Source organism: Erithacus rubecula (genome assembly GCF_903797595.1).
Source record: "Erithacus rubecula genome assembly, chromosome: 4".
NCBI classification, from domain to species: Eukaryota; Metazoa; Chordata; class Aves; order Passeriformes; family Muscicapidae; genus Erithacus; species Erithacus rubecula.
In genome coordinates, this window is record NC_136686.1 from 31,925,482 (window position 1) to 31,944,921 (window position 19,440).

Sequence of the window (19,440 nt, forward strand, 5' to 3'; positions counted from 1 at the left end):
TTCAGGGTAGACTTTCACAGACGTTTTTATGCCTGTACTATCACCAAAGTAGGATTCACACCCTCCTCTAAAAGGCAAGATCAACTCCTTTAAAAAATCCCCTCCCTAATACAGGGATACTAGCTCTCCAACTTATGAGTATAAACTGGATCTGAAAAACAATTCAAATTAATCCTTTTTTAAATGACCACCTGAGTTTCAATTTCACTCAGGTTTAGTTTCTCAACCCAGCCTGTCATGCAACCAGCACAGAGCATCCAGACAGAACTGCTTCTTCATATGCTGATGACTTATAACCACAGGATGGAAACATCAGATTGTGACAGGATAAGATCATGAACAGAAATCATTTACAATGACATTTGGAATTTCAAGTCCTAAAAGTAGCATGCACAACTACAGAATGTCAGAAGTACATAGATAATGAGCAAAGCAAGTGTTCTGCTCTATTGCTAGTCAATATTTTGGGAAGAGAGGAAGAAAACTTCAGTAACTCCACAAGATAACAGAACAAAGTGGAAACATAACCAATTTCACTTTCCAAATTGACAAGCCCCTTGGAGCTCATCTTTCCTGTTAGAAGAGTATAACATCGTCCCTCCCAATTACTCAGCATCATAGGAAACCTAAGCTATTCCATACAAACCATTGCACAAAACACCTCTAATTTCACTGAGAGAACTCTGAAGCAACCCTCCCATCCTCTAAAGGGGCTGCCTTTGGCAAGCTAGCATGATGAAGTTAACAATCATAACCAAAGCATCCTCCTACTGAAGGAGAGCTTCTGGATAATGTGCATTTTTTGCAGCAATGAAGGAAATCTACAGACGTTATTACACAAACTCCCACATTAACAGTAACACGCTACTAAATTTACCAATTAGAAAAACTGGCTTTTAAAAACAACTGCTTAAGGTCCTCTGTTTTCACCTACTTTTTGAAGATTTGTAGGTGGGAAAACCCAAAAGCAGATGGGTGGGGAGAGAAAATGGTCAGACATTACTGTTGTCAGACATTGCTAACTCTACTGTATGAAGTGAAACACAGGCTCCCTGCCAACAACCAAACCAATTGAAGACATTCTGGAATTTCAGCCTCCATTTCAGACTGTTCCTTCTCATCCGAAAGTTTCAACTCCTTTAGGAGGCCTATATCCACTAAACTGAACACAATAAAAAGTCTCAAGATTCTTTTATCAGTAGTTAAAGACCCTAAGTATTTTTAACCAGTCTGGGACTATGAACTAAAAAACAGAAGTTACTGTGTATTTGGTCTGAATATTCTCAAAAGCATAAAGTGTTCTTAACTTAGATGTACAGAACTTTTGGAATTTAAGTAAGGAAAGTAGATAATTTAATTTTAGACTAAATTGGTCAAAAGCTTGATTTCTTTACTTTTAGATAAATGAGTTTATTACAGTAAAGATCTAGTTGCATTTCATTTAAACCCTCAATATGTCTATTTTTGACCTCTGAATACAGCTTTCTGAAGATCAAATTTTGTTTTTTGGTTTTTTTTACAGGCAAGGAATAATGAATGAGGTGTTACATAATTCCAATACAAGAATACTTCAAGCAGCTACATATTTCTTACCACTGTAAGCTGCCTATAAATTTTCTATCATAATAATCAAGTTTTGCATCAATTTTCCTATCAGGCAAAAATATCTGAAATCACCAGATCACAGAGCAACTCATTACTAGACATATATACACACACTCCCTAAAGTTAGCACACTCAAGCAAGCAAATAAGACCAAAGAATTTCATAATTAATGTTCAAAGACACCAAAGTAATTTCACTTAATATATTAAAACATGACAAAACCATAAATACACAGCATAGCTTTTCTGTATGTTTCAAATACATTTATAGACTGATACTCATCATTCCAAGTCCTCCAACTGAACAGACTTTAGGCATTCTGAGATAGATTTAAGTATTGCAAAGTACCTAAAAAAAAAAACCTCTCTCCTTATTAGCCAAGAAACACAAAATACCCACTTAAAGTCAACTAAAACATTTTCTAGGCTTTTGATCAAAACACAAAAAATGAAGAATACTCAAGTGGCTCCTACTTTAAGCTGGCTAATTATGCATAACAAAAATTAAATTTAGACATTCTTTTGTTAATTAAACCAGTAAATCTTTTCTCATCTTTTCCGTGACTTATGGCAACAACTTTCTTCCAACCTTCTGGATTGCAAAAGCACATTTATTTCCCTCTCAGTATTATTTTCTTTTTTGTTTAGCTTTCTGCTTTACTCTCCACAAACAGACAAAGCCACTGCAAATTTTAAAACTAGAACAGAGTCAGATTACCAGTCTTAAGAACCCAACATTGTCTCCAGATGTCTATACCAGCATTCATTCTTCACCAGTAACTTGAATACCAGGCACATACAGTGAGTATATCAGACAATTCAAACCTGTGAGCACCTCTCAGCATCTGCTACAGCACAAATAGTCAGCTGATCTCAGACAACAAATATTTGCATAACTGTCCTACAGAAAAAAGCACCATAGCATCTATAAGGTCCTGATGGATTCCCATCACTCGCAATAGCAGCATTACATTAGATGGAAAAATACAGTTGCAAGCAAAGCATAAAACAGAATAAAATACCATCAAGTTACTATTCAGTGTTAAGGATAATCTGCACTGTCACAAGACTTCTAAAATAGGCTTTTTAATCTAGTCATAGTCTTACTTGTTATGCAAGATTCAATTTTTGCTTCCTATGACCATCACAAATTCCACTATATAAACTATTTAATCCATCGTACAGGACTCTTAAAGAAAAAAAACCCAAGAATCCACAGTGCAGAGGATTAATTTTACAAAAAGTCAGCAATGAGGAAAAGTAAAAGTTTCTTTTGTCTTACCTTGTTCATGGCTCCAGGCTGTGGCCCTCTTAGTCCAGCCTGCCCTCCCATCTGTGGAGTGCCTTGTTGCAGTGTCTCAGCCAACAAGTTCCCAGCACTGCCCATGCCCGGGTTTGGGTACGGCATATTGGGTCGCCCTCTGCCTGCTCCAATTGAACCGTTCATGACTTGCCCCTGCATCATCCCCTGTCCGTTGCCTGCTGCCAACATCCCAGGATTCATGCCAGCATTCATCCCTGTGTTCATTCCCATGCCAGGCTGGTTAACTGGGCTGTTCACTGTTGGCATCATTGCAGCTGTGGATTGAGCAGAAGGACCCTGGTTTGGTCCACTTGCACCCATTGCCATATTGGGAGAAGTCAACCCAGCCTGTGCCATGGGGCTTTTCACCATGCTGTTTAACATACCCATTCCAGGACTATTTTGTTGGGTTTGGCTGGCCATGCCTTGGCCAGGGCCACCAACCCCCATATTGAGATTTGGGGAGCTACCAGCCCGTAGAAGTTCAGACAGCTGCTTGTGTTTAGAGGCAGCATCTTGTGCCAGGCCAAGGCTGGTCTGCAGCTGATTAATGTCACCACCATTGGTGAGTCCAAGTTCTGTGGAGCTGATCAGTTCATCTGGCAAGTCATGTTCCAGATCAAAGAGTGATCCAAAATCTGAAAAACAAAACAGATTGTATATGAGATCAGAGCAATTAATAGCATCTAAGTCTCTACTTTTAAATTTCCCGTAACTAGCAGAACTTCACATTTTATATTTGAGCAAAATTCCCTTATCAGTTGTGAAAGCTATCTAATTCATCAGGATAAAACTAATTCTAAACTTACTGGGTCTAAACTAAAGAAAACCATTCTACTTCAGCCTTCTACAATTTGTGTTGAAAGACCATAGGATATCTCAGCCTACAATCTCCCAACTTGAGAACTTTGACAAGAGAGGAATGAAAAATACATACTGAAATCTGAGACAATGAAATTAAACAGCAATTACAAGAAAGAATTAGCAGGTTGATGGGAAAACACTGTCTTTATAACTTTTACTAAACTCTGTCACTTTTGGAACAGCAATACATTTTTTTAAAAGTTTACTATTTACAAAACGATAGAAGTTTGGCTATAGGGTTTTATGTTCAATTGGGTTTTCTGGGATTTTTTGGTTACTTTTTTGGGGTGGTTGCTTGGTTTCTTCATTCTTCCACATGCAGTTATTACCAGCATTGAATTGCCAAATTTCATTGAACTTCACTGGACAGACAGTATCTTTCCACAACAAACCCTGTCTCAGAAAACAAAGTAACCCTCATTGCCACAAAGCTGTGAAAAACACCAGAATGAAAAAACAAATTCCCATCTTAAGTGTCCATGGAAAGCAATCCCCAAGGTAACTAAGTGGCAAAAGATTGCTACTTGGAATATATAGATACAAGAATATTACATAGTATCCAGAATCGATTTGCTCAAGAGATCAAGAAGTTCTGGTATCTGCAGTAGTAGTACATACCTTGGTCTATTTAACCTAAGGTAGTTAAACCAAAAACAACTTGGAAAGCTTAGGATTTCTGACATGCATTAATGACAATTTCCCTCTCCAAGTGAGAGGGGAACTGTCATTCCACAATGTGTATCTGGTGAGGAATGCAAAGCTCAAATGCCGCCTTGGCTGCAGTGACCTGAAATGGTGGAGTTCAAGATCCAAATGGTTCAAATATTAGTGGAAAAAGTCTACAGTTGAACAGCATGTAAGTCAGAAAAGTACATCAGCATTATGGATCTGTTTAAAATGTTTCACATGATACTATATCCAAACACCCAGACTAAAAGTTTCTACAACTTCCCAACTGTTATCATGGCTAAGATTATGACTTTAGAATTCTGAAAATACGGTATGAGACTGACAAGAATGCAGGGACACCACAACAGGGATTTTAACACTCCTTTTATACACTCTACATTATTACAAACCACCAGAGACAGACTGAAAATTTCTATTAAAGGATTTTTAAACTACTAAAATCAGGTAGCCCATTCTTCATTACCAAATATCTTGTGCTAGATGTTATGCTTTGCAAGACACACTAAGGACTGATCATTCATTTGCATGACTGGCATTTTTAAAGATTGAAAAGTGAAGGAACAATTAGAAGAATCAATCTTTGCCCAAGCTGTCTTTCATCTAAAATGATGAACTTAATGTTGTGTGTCAGCAGATTCATCTAAAAACACACCACACACATACCTCATCCCCACAAAAAAAAAAAAAAACCCGAACAAAACCAAACAAACTAAAAACAAAAAACAAAAACAAACAAAAAACTAAAACCAAAACCAACTTACAATGCTCAGTGTTTAGCTTAAAAATTACATTTCGATGAACATGGGAAGAATTAGTGGAAGAGACCCCCATATTAGAGATAAAGGAAATGGAAAATGCAATCAAAAGAATTTGCCACCTTAAATCAGCTTCCATTGACACCTTAGAAGACTGTCAGGACACATTTAGCAAGCAACTGTTGAAACTACATCCTGAAAAGACTCTGCTAATAACCTGACAAGGGAGGTTCCCCTTGAGTGAGGAAGGAGTAAAAGATACAATCAGGAACTCTGTTGTAGTCTGTTGTCCTCAATGATGAGCAAACAAAACTGAAAACAAAAGTTGAGTGACTGGAGAAAACATGACCCAGCACAAAGCCTGTACCTACAACAAAACCATCATGGCAGCCTAGACACATCCCATCAGCACCTACACAGTCCAAAGGGCACGTTTTTGACTGTAGTTGGGCAAAGAATTTCTGCTCTTGAACAAACACAACTTCCAGTACAGGGCAAGTCCCAAAGCAAAAGTCCTTGTTTCACCTTTCTTCAGTTCAGACCACCTCATATAAAGCCCTTCAGAAAACCCACTGGAAAGTGACTGGTAAAAGTTTAAATACGAAAAACTAATTTGTTTTTCAAACTACCACACAGTATTTTCTTAGGAAGACCATACAGATGATTTCAGATGCAACACCACAAAGGGGCAGTGCAATTCTTGTTTTGAGAGACAAAGATTTGGTCATCTTGACTCATAAGAAAGTATTAATCTGTGTCTCTGAAGATCTCACTCTTCTTGAAATTCTCCTTCCTCATTTTTGAGGGGCTAGTTTCAGACTTAAATCTTACTAGTCCATTACTAACTGGACCATGCAGTACAAGCTGAGCTCCTTGGCTGGGTCATTCTGCGACATCAGGAACAAGAAGAAAAATGTAATAAAACTGTGTCAGGAATTCTTTTTATTAACACAGTATAGCATCAGCTACAGTAACAAAACCCACCCTCAACCTGAATGGTTGTGAAATAATCCAAATCGGATTAGTTCTTTACATCAAAAATTTGAGACATTCCACATACAACTTTCCACATAAACTAACTTGATAGATTTTTAATCCTAGAGAATATACTACAATTATTTGTAAAAGAATACTGTTAACTATTAGCAAGAATTGTAAGCAGTAACTAGCAAGAATACAATATTCTGGAGTGAGTTGGCTCTTTTTAGAAGACTTTCCCAAAATTAAACCTTCAAAAATTCTTTAGCCAGTGGCTAAAGAAAAACACTTTCAATTGTCTGGTCAGCTATGAAAATTCCATTTTTAGTCAACTGCTGCTCGGTAAAAATTTTCTAATACAGGACTGAACCAAAATCTCAAATGACCATAAAGATGAATAGGACCTTGTGTGTATCTAACAGTTGCAATCCATTTCAGTCTTCTACATAGAATTGGTGCCCTAAAGGCCACTGTAGAGAGTTCCACCTATGACCAAGTAAAAAACTGTCAAGGCTGGGCCAGGCAGCTCATAAACCATGTGAAAACAAGATCATATACAGCCAAAGACATGGCTTAAGACAATGGTGAGAAGTATCCAGAGAACTGACTGATTTTCCAGTACATTGAGCCCACTGCTGCTCTTGCAATCTCTAAGGATACACACAAAGATTTCTCACTAACAAAATCAAGCTTGTGGGCAGGCAGAGGAGTAAGATTAGTCCTGCAAAGGTTTGTCCACCAGATTCATCATCTTTAGAGATCCTGACACAGAAAAATTAGGATGTAACAGAACAGACAGCATCTGGCCTAAAGCCCAAAACCATCCAATAATACACTGGAAGGAAGTGGCAGTGGTAGAGCTGAATCCTGATGACAGTAGAGCAGCACAGAGTGATTCCCCATGATGCTGTTTATGGCATTATTACTGTATCTCTTTCTACAGGTAACAAGAACATATAGAATAGATTCCTGCTGCCACCCAAGAAACAAAGAAAAGAAAACCACCTCAAAACAACATCTAAGTAGTAGATCTGAAAGTCTTAACCTGTGATCATCTCAACATGCAAAAGCATATTATAATTCCTTTTAGGACAGTATCACTACTGAACACTTAGCAAGTCTTTAGGGGAAAAAAAAGTCAAGAAACTGACCTAAGTTGCCCTGGCTACATTAGATCTGCAGTGAGAAAATCAGAAAAGACAGTAGGAGCAGGTCCATTTCTCAATGGCAGTTCAGTTAGATTGGATTAAGTGGTATGAAATGTGCCCAAAACTGTGAAAAGACAACTTCAAAAATTAGTGTACTGACCTGCATTGCATACTATGGACTGCCTTCCTGATTTTGGATTCTACTTCTAAAAGTCTGCCTTTGAAAACATCTAACCTGCACAATGCAAGGAAGCTGCCAGCCTGGGCTGAAAAGCCACCTGGCACAAAAATGGACTTTAAACTAATAGATGCAGAATGTGCAATCAAAATCCTTAAGTCAATAAGACTTCAGTGTCTTATCAAGTGATCAATTTTCAAATTAGCTACAAAGTATTTATTTCAAGTTAGTTTTACTGCAAGAGCACCTGGTAGCACCAGTGATGCAACAGCTCTCAAAGCAGGCAAGGCAGCAATTTATGACAGTGCTTATAAAGCAGGGAAAATACATCAATACTAACTAGTTACAAGGAAATCAGCGCGTGTTCTGGTAGCACATACGAGGTTTTTTACATGCTTTTTAGCCTACAGTCAGGATCCTGTTATTTTCTCATTTCTGGATTAAGACAACAGACCTTTATTCACCTTTCAGAATAAAACAGGTATTTTTGTCTATATGGAAACCATCTGGTCCTAGCAAATAGGCTGCAGTGAACAATACTGGTTTTCTAGGAACTTCCCCACATGCTACAAAATAGCAACACTTTATTCTCACAGCTACAAACCCTCAGACTCAAGACATTCCAGCATTCAGTCTTGAGAAGAGTTGGTATAAGCTGAGGGAAAAGCATCATGTATGATCAGAGATGCCTTAAGAACCCTGTATGGTAGGTAGATCAGATAGCTGACTCCTGAGCCTACCTCTGTCAGACCAGCAAAGAGGTAAGAAACCCAGCAGCTCCTGTCCCCATTATATTCCAAACTGAGACACACCAACTTAGAAAGCTGCTGAATAGTCACCTTTTTTACACAAATGTTTCTGAAGCCCAGCAACCTCTTACTGGATCAATTTATATCACAGTTCACAACAAAACAGGCAGACAAGGCTTAATACAGGACACTGAATACAAAGCATTTGACAGGGCTGACAGGAACCACAGAAGATGTTGGACCACATGGAAAACACAACACCTCTGCCATGCTTTCAGACAAAGAATAACAGTATGGTGCTGAGGTCAGTATCTTCCTTCTATGGCAATACAAATGCTATCCATAACTAAACAGTTACATGTAATAGAGAAAGTGCCCAGAAGATCCCACCAGTATTCCAGAGAAATCAGTCATTCAGGCTTGAAGTCAAACCAGCATTACAGGCACCAAAACACAGTCTGAAATGTCCTCAAAAAAGAAAGCTAGAACTCAAAACATAAAACCAAAAAAGGCAGGACAAGACAAGAAGACACAATCTCATTGAAAAATTCTCAAGTATCCATGAAAATGCAGAAGCAAAGTGAAGCACAGATTTGAAACAAAGTGCTAATAAAGTCATCAGTGACAGGATATTAAGCTAGACAAGTCCAGGCAGTTTTATCAAGGAAGAAGAAAAAAGAAAAAAAATCCAACAAAAAACCCAAACGAAAACTCACACACCTAAGGAAGAGGCACACAACAACCTGGTAAGAACTTTTTTATATGCACTTTGGAGACCAGGCCATCAAATCCCTTAAAAGAGGGGGCTTTTCATGTAAATCCTCTATGAAGCCACAATCACCCAATGGTAACACAAGCTCTGTCAAAATGTTCTAACTTAAAACATAGAATTAATTTAAATTAATCTACTAGATTGATTCAAAATGAAGGGGCAAAACATCCACATCAGCCTAAGATAATAAGGTACAGAGTCATCATTGCAGCTTACTGCTTCCAAAAACCTCAGACAGCACTCTCTGTAAATGGGGGGTGATCTCTTGCTCAGCAGCAACTGAGAATTCGTGTTCTGTATTATGCTATTTGAGTAACAGTCTTCAGCATTAGACTTCAATATTAATACTGTTCCCTGTAAGAAACTGGGAAAGCACTGCTACCTTCCTTCCCTACCAATCCAGAAAAGATCTGTTTCTTCACTATATCAAGAATCATTGTAATTTGAGGTAAGACTGTAAATATTAAAAATCCCCTTATTCAAAACACCTGGAAGACAACAAACACAAAGGCTCAAAACATGTTAGCACATTACCATAGCACACAATTTCTGGTACAAATATTTTTAAAAACAAACAAATATTTGTTGATCAAAGTCCAATTCACCATCTAGAATGCACACTATTCCAGTATTAGTTGTAACAACCAGGCATAAATGTAAGTATTTCACAAGTGTGAACAACAACAAAAATTGTTCTAAAGCAGCAACAGCATATCATTCAACATCTACTGAAGTCCTAAAATTAGGACCTTGCTTTCTTCATGTTTTAAGCTATCCTAATCCCTATTCAAACACTGGTGCCAAACATATCAATTTCATTTAAGGTAAATAGTCTCAATTTTGTGAGGTCTCAATAGCCTGCAAGTTTAAATCATACTTTTCCCAAACTAGTATCAACCAAAATGCCTATTTTAGTAGGCTCTGATTGATGCATGTTTTTTGCAGCTTCAGAAGAAAACTGTATTGATAACAAACTTTACAGTGTCATATTCAAAGTTCTTAAAAAAAACAGTATTTAGAGATACAGATGATAGCAGAAGTTAACTACAGAAAACCATAGTGAAAATGTAATGGTTATGAGTCTGGAATATAGAATTGTAACTGTTCTAGGGAAACTGAAGTGGTGCAATCATACTGAAAAGACTGGAGTCAAAATTCAGGAATAGGGTGTGTTTAAAGATTTCATATTATTTAAGGAGACATTTTTATTTTTGTCTGTTTATTCATGCTGTTATACAAAGGTACTAGTCTTGCCACCACTGATAACTCACCTAAGATGAAGATTCAACATTTTAATTCCAAAATGCTGAAGCCACACCAATAATAATAATTTCCTTGTGAACATGTTGCTCTTTCCATAAATTTCACTGGGCCACCTTTAACTTTACTCAAGTCTCTAAACTAGCATTCTTATTCCCAGTGGCATCTGTGTATGCACACAGGTCTAGAAAGTTAGAGAAGCTGGTGGACAAAAACTGGGTACATGCAGATAGGATGGGAACACCCTTATGTGCACAGAACACACTGAAATCATTTTAGAAGCAATTACAAATCAGTTTCAAGAAAAGAGTAAAGTTCATTCCATTGTCAAGCTAACAAGGACTTTGAAATGATGCAATCTGCATATACAATTACTAAAAAGTCAAGTCACTTTTCTGAGTTGATTCAACATTATTCCAGAGTAAAAGCAAAAAGAAATGCCGAGTTTATGTTTAAAAAATACACAAGTAAACAAAATAAGAAGATCAGACTTCATTATTTTAAACCAGTAATATCCCATTCAGCAACATGTAAAAGGCAGTTTAGCCTCATCAAAATTTGTACTGAGCAAGTGATATAACACCATTTTGCTGGAAGTTTACTTTTTATTAGGATTCCAAAAAGCAAAAGCCCCTGAAAATGAGGGTCTTTTCATTCATTAAAACAGTAGGAGTGTGTTACAATCTCTCCTAAAACAAGAGAGATTGTCTATTCAGTGGTACTAGGAAGTCTTAGCAAAAAAAGGAAGTAGCAAATCTTGACTCTGCAAGCAGAGACTATCCTAACAGAACTCCTATCCTGAGATCTCCTACAGGAATACAACAAAAGATGGAGTACAGAGCTGTTCACACCATCAAATGGGAAAGAGCCAAATCCGCCTCATCTCACAATGACCACTAATAGAAAATAGCCTGTTTTACAAAGTTCTGTATCTAACTTGCACTTTTTAGTTAAAATCTTAGACTGGTCTCCAACTTCACATGCTTTATGTGAGGTATGTTTACAGGAACAGCATCAACTGAGCAACAAGTTACTGGGCTTGAGTCTATCAGAATTCAGCACTTCTAATTTTCCTCAAAAAGATTTGGAAGAAACAGGTGCTTGAAGGAGAACATTGCAAATCGAGTTTTTAAGAAAACTTTAAGTACATTGATATGCCAGTCCATTTAAAGAAAACTTGTTGCTATTTAGGAGGAGAACAATAGCTTGTCATATACTGTTCAGGGAAAGAATCTCTGTCCTAGTTTAAGTTCTACATGAAGTCCTACAAATTCAAGGCAGCCACAGAAGTTTTTTATCAGGCACACCACCATATGCAGAGACAGATGTATTTTACTTCAGCCTGCTGCTACAGTTTAAGTAAAGACAGAAAAACAAAATCCTTGGAGACAGGTGTGCCTTGTTTAGTTGACAGTGAAATCTACATAGCAAAATGACCCCATTTGTCAAATAATAAATCCAAGTGATTTTTGGGCAAATCCTCTCAGAAGGATCACAAATGCAAGTGATAAGCAAGGTTGAAGTAGTATCACTACACAGTTGGAACAAGCACTGAAAGGCTCCTTCTGCTAAGCAAGACAAGTGAGGTGACACTCTGGAGATGATCAAGCAGCCTACAGAGAAGATGCAGGAAATATACACTAAATCATACAAAATTAAAATTTAATAATAATGTGGTTTTCTGCAAGTTATAAAGATACTAAAAAAACCCCCACAATTCCTACAGATGAATTCAGCATTTAGTCCCAGTATCTTATTAGACACACATCCCCCAAAAACACATACTAAAACCTAGAGTCTGTTAGACCTTCCCCAGATAAAATTTGGTTTTCTGCAAATGCAAAGTGACCAATAACCTGAACTCAAGGCCAGCCCTGCTCTATGACTCTGAGGAACAAGATGAAAAAATTAGTAATTTTTTTTTTTCATCTAGGATTTAAATTCCCAAGTGTTTTTCCAAACAAAGGTTTTCCCTGAATATAAAACTTGTGAATCTAGTTTTAAATTGGAATTGGAAACTGGTGTTCCAGTCCCAAAGGCTTTTTTATCCATAAGTGCCCAACACTCAGTTTTACACTATGGTATGTATGATCCTCATCTTGGAGTATTTATTTTTTTGAAAAAATTAGGTACCTTTCCAACACTGCTCAGAAGAAGTACCCACCTATGTCAGAGATGGGATAGTAAAAGACACAAAATAATAGATACAGCAGTTTGGAAACCTACAAGGTTCAAAAGTCTGCATGATTTTCTTAAAAAAAAAAATCACTAAGCACTATATCAATGATTGGTTTATTTTTTAAGGAAGTCTCACAGCCTTAAATTTTCTTAATTTATATTTATTCCTTATACAGCTACTTTGAGAGCATGTTTAGCTACACAGCAAAGCCACTAATTTTGTCACACAAGCATCCACCACTTCAATACTTGACTTACAGTACATGCCATCCATCAAATGACATTTTAAGACAAAACCAGCATGAAATATGGCTTTTAACAAGAAGGGATGAAAACATTTGACTGATAGCTGTAAGTTATAATGTAGCTAATCATTTGGTCTTTCACATTAGCTAGAAACAGACTGATGAAAAGTTGTTAGTTTTAAATATAGTTTATACAAACACTACCAAATCCACACAGCTCTCAGAAAACAGAATTGTAAAGGGCAGTGAGGAAAGATTAATACAAATCATTTTGAGAAAAGAAACATCCTGATCCATTCAGAACAAATTAAAGATGAGCATCAGTCAAAACTGCAGTAGTACAGAAGAAAAGTTTCATTACAGGTCTCAGACCTTTGATGTTGATGGAGAGCAAAATTTAAAAGGTCAGAAACAGTTCCTGACAAAAAGGGATGTCCAGACTTTACAAAAGACGGATACTTCAAAAGAGATTGAAGACGCGCTATTGCGCAAAAAACCGTGACTTTTGGACATAGCAAAGTGAAGGATGTCAAGGCACATACCACAAATACATCCTCTGATCTTTGATGTAACACACACGCCAACTAATTGCAGAAAACTGACTTTCAGTGTCCCAGCAAGCCTGAGTTTTCAGCTCCAGCAGCCTAAAGACACGACACTACACAAACACACTGCAGCAGGGAGTGTACTCCATTTTTATTCTGTGAAGAAACCCCGGTTCTGAACCCAGAGCCCAACACACTTTCCCAGTTCACAGAAAACAGGTTATTTCTAAAGCAGGCATGGTGGTGGGGTGGTGGTTGTAAAACACAATTAAACTCCAGTCCTGAATATGCCACATAGAAATCTGTACATGGCAATTTCAGCCCACCTGCATTACTGCAGGAAAAGCGGAGGGATCCACAAATAAAAAGACAACTCCTCATCCCCCCCCACCCCCAAAATACCAAAACAAGTGGTTTAAAGCATCCAATTAAAAATCTATCCTTATGAACAACTATCACTCATTTTATTCCAAGAGGTAATTCTTCAGGATGCCCTCACGTTATTCTGTTGCAGTGGGGGTACTAATAAACACAAGTTTGCTAACGTGATGTTTAAGAAAGCCTTGTTAGAGAAGGTGCAACATATAAAAAATGTTGCTACCAGTTAGGAAAGGCAAGCAAAGGAGCTACATTTGCAATGTAGCCAGTGTCATCTTCTGTCAATGTAACCGTGCTGGTATAGAAGTGTAACACAGCCACAGCTGTCACAAAAAGATGACCCCACTGTAGAGTTGCAATGTCCCTCAGAAAAATAAAAGGCCTGGAAAAGATACATAAATCTTTACCATTCCTCTTTGCAACAAATTTAACACTTAAATAGGTTGGAGGGAAAAAAAAACCCCACAAACAAACCCCAGACCTGTGTAGCTCAATGAAATCTCACACAGTCCTGTCTCTGAAATTATTCCACAGCTACACATTAAAGAAAAAATGAATCCATTCAAAAATTCTAACATACTACAGGACACTGAAAGTACCAAGACTTTCTAAACTACTTCAAAACGTTTATTGCAAGATGTGCTGCAAACATTCCAGTTTGCCTCCTAAAGGATGAACTGGCATTAATAAAACAACTTAAAACCACACTAACACAGTATATTCCATGGCAAAGCAAATTCTAAGCAGGAAACACATGAACCATCTATAACTTTTAAGACAGAAGAAGATGCAGGACTGCAAGAAAAGTGGGAAATGCAGCTATATTTGGCTGCTACCAATGTATCAAGCATGTTAGGACAATCCCTGCCTACTTCTTTTTAGAAGAAAGCCACCAACATTAGAGTTTAGTACATTCCAGACACAGAATATAAGTACCATCCAGGTCTACAGTGAAAAAATTAGTTAGTCCTCAATATAAATACACTTAACATCTGCAAGTTTGGGAATAATGTAAAAATGATGACTGACTGCTGTTAAATATCTAAAAAAAACCAAAACTTTTCAGATTAAGAAACTAATCCAAAAGTTAACAGCAAAAACCACACTATGTACAGGTGCTGCAAAGAAGTTTCATCAACAGTGCAAGTTTTTTGCCTTTCTCCTTCCCTCTGACAGTGATGAGAATCTAACAGTTTTAGAAAGAGTGCTTGAGTAAGTACATAAGCACTATGTTACTTATTTCCTATAATTAACCAAGGAGTGGGGACAATACAAGATTCTATAAGTGGAATTTACTTAATGACAGCTGCTTGCACTATTCCAAAGCAAATTTAACCAACAGATAGGTTTAAAAAATCAAAACTTCAAAGCAGTTTCCCACAACAGAAGTATGACAAAACAAACTGCAGTCTCAAGCAGCAAATCAAAAAATACAACCCTCGAAATATATTCATTGGTTCAAAAGTTGGATTTAAAAAAAAAAAAAAAAAAAAAAAAAGAAAGCCAGAAGATTAAGAACTTTTTCATAGGTCTCATGTAGCACATATGAAATGTCTGCACTACTATAAACCTCTGCATAGCTATCAGTGATGACAGTCACTCTTTAGGGAAAAACTGAAACTGTCTGAAACTTACTGAAACTGTCCAGTCCCTAGTCATCAAAACTGTAAAAAGTTCATTTATAAACTATAAAAAGCTGTCCAGTAAGTTAACAACTAAAGACTAAGTATTCTGTGAAAGTCTGCACCTGTTAAACTGAAATACATTCACAAATTATCCAACCCTTATTTGATCACAAACGTCTGAATTTAGATGAGTTCATTTGAATAAAAATACGCCTTTAACTTTCATATTTTTAAAGTATCAGAACTTTTCTCAAAGATATTTTTATTTCACCTCTCTGAACAGAGCAAAATAATCACTATCAAGACAAATTAAAAACACTATTGAATTAGCTACTCTTAACTGCTATTGAATTAACCAGTTTTCCAAATCTAGCACAAAACCAGCCAACAACTAGTTGTAGCTAAAGAGTAGCTTATCCAATCCTTTTCTACTCTCTTACTAGAGACCTGTTGATATTAGGAATAGTCATGTCCTCCAATTACAACATAATATTGGCTGTATTTAATATGTACTAAAAGTCACACACAAACTTTTCAAAACTAATACATCATTCATCGACAATAGAAAAGGCAAAATCAACATTTTGGAGATGATCCCAAGTAGAATCACATACACTGCTCAAAGCCCTGCTATTAAAACCTGGTGTTAATTGTCAAAGAGAGCTTTTCAGAAAGCAAACAAACAAAAATCCACAACAACAACAACTACTCTTCCCTTTTCTTGCCAGTTGCTAACTGCATTGAACAAGAGCACTGGTGCCTTCAGAAATGCCACCACTGCCCAGACTGGCAGGAGGAGGCCTCCTCCATATCCCATAGGCTAACGAGATCCAATGGAAGTTCAAAGAAACTCCTGTGGGACAGGTAACAGAGTATTCTCGCAGCAAAATGACACTAAATACTCACCTGCTCCGCAAGAAGCATTAAAAAGCTGAACAGCCCTTTGTTACTTCCTCCCCCCAGTACAACCAGTCCATATTTGCTAGGGATTGGGAAACCTAAAATTTCCATGCTCTAGCTTGCCTTTGCAGCATCACCTAAGATCTTTGCAGGACCACAGGGAAGCCCCTTTTCTCTTCACAGCTCTTAAGTCTACAAGGGAATTTCAGACATTTTGGTCTTGCAGCAAAGAAACAGGAGATGCAAGACTAACTACACTCCATATTGATTCTTAACGCAAATAAGGCGAAATAAAATTTCATCTCTAAGAAGATAAGAGTCTCAATAAACCTGACGCTACAAGCACGGCATTTGGATTTTGGTTTTATCTGTTTTTCCTCAAGCCGATGGTCTATTTGAATCAGAAAAGCAGTATTTTTATACACTTCTGCAAGGAAGAAGAACGAAGGATTGTGAAAAGTAAATCATATAAGCAGACTGCACATAAGAAGGAAAAAAGAAAAACGGCAGAGAAATAAATCCCTATTTTCTAAACTGTAAAAGAACCCTATATATGCAAAATAAAATAGAAAAACAAGACATTTGTGGGTATGCACGTAATTCAACAATATAGCTTACAAAAGCATCGTCTTTAGCACTACTTCGCATTTCTGCAACTGGCATTATGCTTAGCAAGGAGCTCGGTAATCGCTACTATTGTGAAAGACACGAAAATGACGAACTGTTAAGTCCTATCTGCAGCTAATCAAAAACACAATAAATTGAACGGCTTTGCTTTCAATCACTTCCAAAAAAACCAGAAGGGCAAAAACGTCCGAACATCCTCCCTATGCCATTAACACAAATAGCTTCAAACGGAGCGAGAACAGGCGAAACAGGCGAGAAGGAGAAAGGCAGGCTCGAGCTAACAGCAGCAAAAGGGAGGAGGATATTTAGGCAAAAGAGGGGAGAAAAGGGCAGTAATTGCGGCACCGAGAAGCAGGGAGGGTCTGGGGCCCCGAGACTGACCTGTGCCGTCGCTGGCGGACACGGAGAGCGCCGGTGAGGAGAGTTTAGGCCGCTTGGCTGAAGGCGGGCCCGGCTCCACCACATTCTCGGCCATTTTTAATTTTTTAGACAATCACTTAGAGAGAAGAGGAGGTGAGGGATGAACCCCAAAACCTTCACGTTCTTCTGGGGCCCCGAGTCAGCTGAAGAACAACAAAAACGCCGAGAGCGAGCGAGGAGGATCTGGCGGAGAAGGGGGGCCAAGTTCCCCTTTTTCTGCTCCTCGGGCTCCGGGAGGGCGGCAGCGGAGAAGCTGGGAGAGGTGGGAGCTGAGGCGGGCGGGGGTGAGGCCTCTTCCCCCAGGCGAAAGGGCTGCACGAAGATGGGAAGAGCAGGTAAAGCCCCCGCCAAAAAAAAAAAAAAAAAAAAAAAAAAAAAAGATTAAAAAAAAAAAAAAAAGGCTGGTGAGTATTTATTTTTTGTTTTTAGTAAAATTAATCCCGGCTGTTGTGCTGGTGCTTCCTCGCCGCCGCCACCATCATCATCTTCATCCTTCGGGGGGTCTCCTCCTCCTGCTGCCTCCTCACCGCCGCCATCAGCCTCTTCCTCCTCGGCGCCGTCCTCCTCCTCCTCATCGCCACAAGGAGGCGGGCGAAGGAGGGGAGAGGAGGAGGAAAAAAGAAAAAAAGATCACCGTCCTCTAGCAGCGGTTCCTTCCCCGTCCAACACCACCCTGCGAAAAAATACCCACCGCCAGCGACAGGGCTGGGGGGGAGGCGGCGGGGGGAGTGGCACGGCGTGCGCGGGGTCCCCAGCTCCACTCGCTTCTTCCTCGCCCGTCGCTAATGGCTGCAGAAAGGGGAGCTGTAAGGATGAGGAGGGTGAGGATAAGTCCCAGGAGTCTCCGCTTCACATCTTGTTGTGCAGGGAAGGAGGAGGGGTTGTTGTCCTGATGGAGGCAGCACCGATCGCGGGATGGGAAGGTGGGGGGCGGGTTTCAACACCCTTTCTGCCCCCCCCCTTTTTCTCTTCTTTCCCCTTCCTCTTTCTCTCGTTCGCAGTAGCAGGCTGCCCCCCCTCCGGCGCAGGCAGAGGGGATGATCCCACAGCAGGAGGAGGAGGAGGAGGAAGAAGCCGGCCCCTCCCGCCCTCTCTGCCTACCTTCCCCCTTCCCGGGCGGCCGAGAACGGTGGCAGGGAGGGGGCTGCCCGTCTCAGCTCCCCCGGACCCACGGGCGATGCGGGGCGCGATGAGCGAGGGAGGAGACCCTCGGCCGCAGTTGGGGCGCGGTGGGGATTCCCCCTTCGCCTCTGCGAGGGTGGGGAAGGGAGCGAAGAGGTTGGTAGTCGGGGTGGGAGGGGAGGCCGCGCAGCGACCCCTCCGAGAAGAGGAGCGAGAGGTAAAATTAAAATAATAAAACAGGAGAAAAATCACGGCGGGGGAGGCCGGGGGATTCGCCCCGGAATGGGCGGGCGGGGGAGGGGGTCCCCGGCGCTGCCCGGCGGGGGGGGGCCGGGGCGGGACGGCGGCAGCGCGGGGGCCGAGCGCAGGCTCCCTACTGCCCCTGCCTGGCGCTCCGGGGGCGTGTGTGCGGAGCGGGCAAAGCGGGGGCGGAGGGCAGTGCGGGGAGAGAGAATTCCGGGAAAAGGAGAAGAGAGAAAAGGAAACAGAGAGAGAGGGAATAGCGAGGGTACGGGCAGGCTGGGGTTGGGTGGGGGGGGGGGGGGGCGTCTGGATTCCTCGATTCTCTCCCCGTCCCCTGTCCGAGCCCCTGGGTTTCTGTGCGCTGCCCTCCCCCTGGCTCGCCCCGTCCGGCTCGGCCTCTCGCTCCCTTCTCCTCCCTCCGTCGCTCACACACAAACAAAATGGCGGCTGTTGTTCCTTCGCTCTCCCGAGCCCTCGGAGGGAAGCGGCGGTGGCGGCGGCGGCCGGAAATGAGCCAAGAGAACACGGGGGGCGGGGCCGCCCGGGGGCGTGGTCAGCGCTGCGGGCGGGGACACGGCGGGGCGGGGCCCGGCGACGCTAGCGCACACAATGGAACGCGGGGCGCCGGCGGGGTGGGGGAACTGGGACCGCCCCGCCGGCCGTCACGAGACCACGCTCACCCAATCAGCGCTCGCCTCTCTCCGGGCTCTTCCGCAAACTCCACTGGCCCCGCCCCTTAAAGGCGAAGGGTTTTTCCCTTTAAAAAAAAAGGCAAAAAAAAAAAAGGCTCCTTCTTCCTGCCCCGCCCCACACGCCCTTATCTGTCGGCCCAAAAGTGCGCGGCGTAGGCCCGAGG

General features: G+C 40.5%; 1 protein-coding gene across 1 annotated transcript in view; it reads right to left on the reverse strand.

Annotated features, from left to right (window-relative positions):
- EP300 (EP300 lysine acetyltransferase) overlaps positions 1–18,584 on the reverse strand; it is a 60,296-nt gene extending 41,712 nt beyond the window's left edge. The window contains exons 1-3 of the mRNA XM_079304650.1: positions 17,911–18,584; positions 17,181–17,789; positions 2,887–3,545 (exon numbers count right to left, since the gene is read on the reverse strand). Of these exons, the coding sequence (XP_079160776.1) occupies positions 2,887–3,545; positions 17,181–17,274 (753 nt within the window). The 5' untranslated portion in view covers positions 17,275–17,789; positions 17,911–18,584. The remainder of the gene's footprint in view (positions 1–2,886; positions 3,546–17,180; positions 17,790–17,910) is intronic.
- Positions 18,585–19,440: the final 856 nt, after the last annotated feature.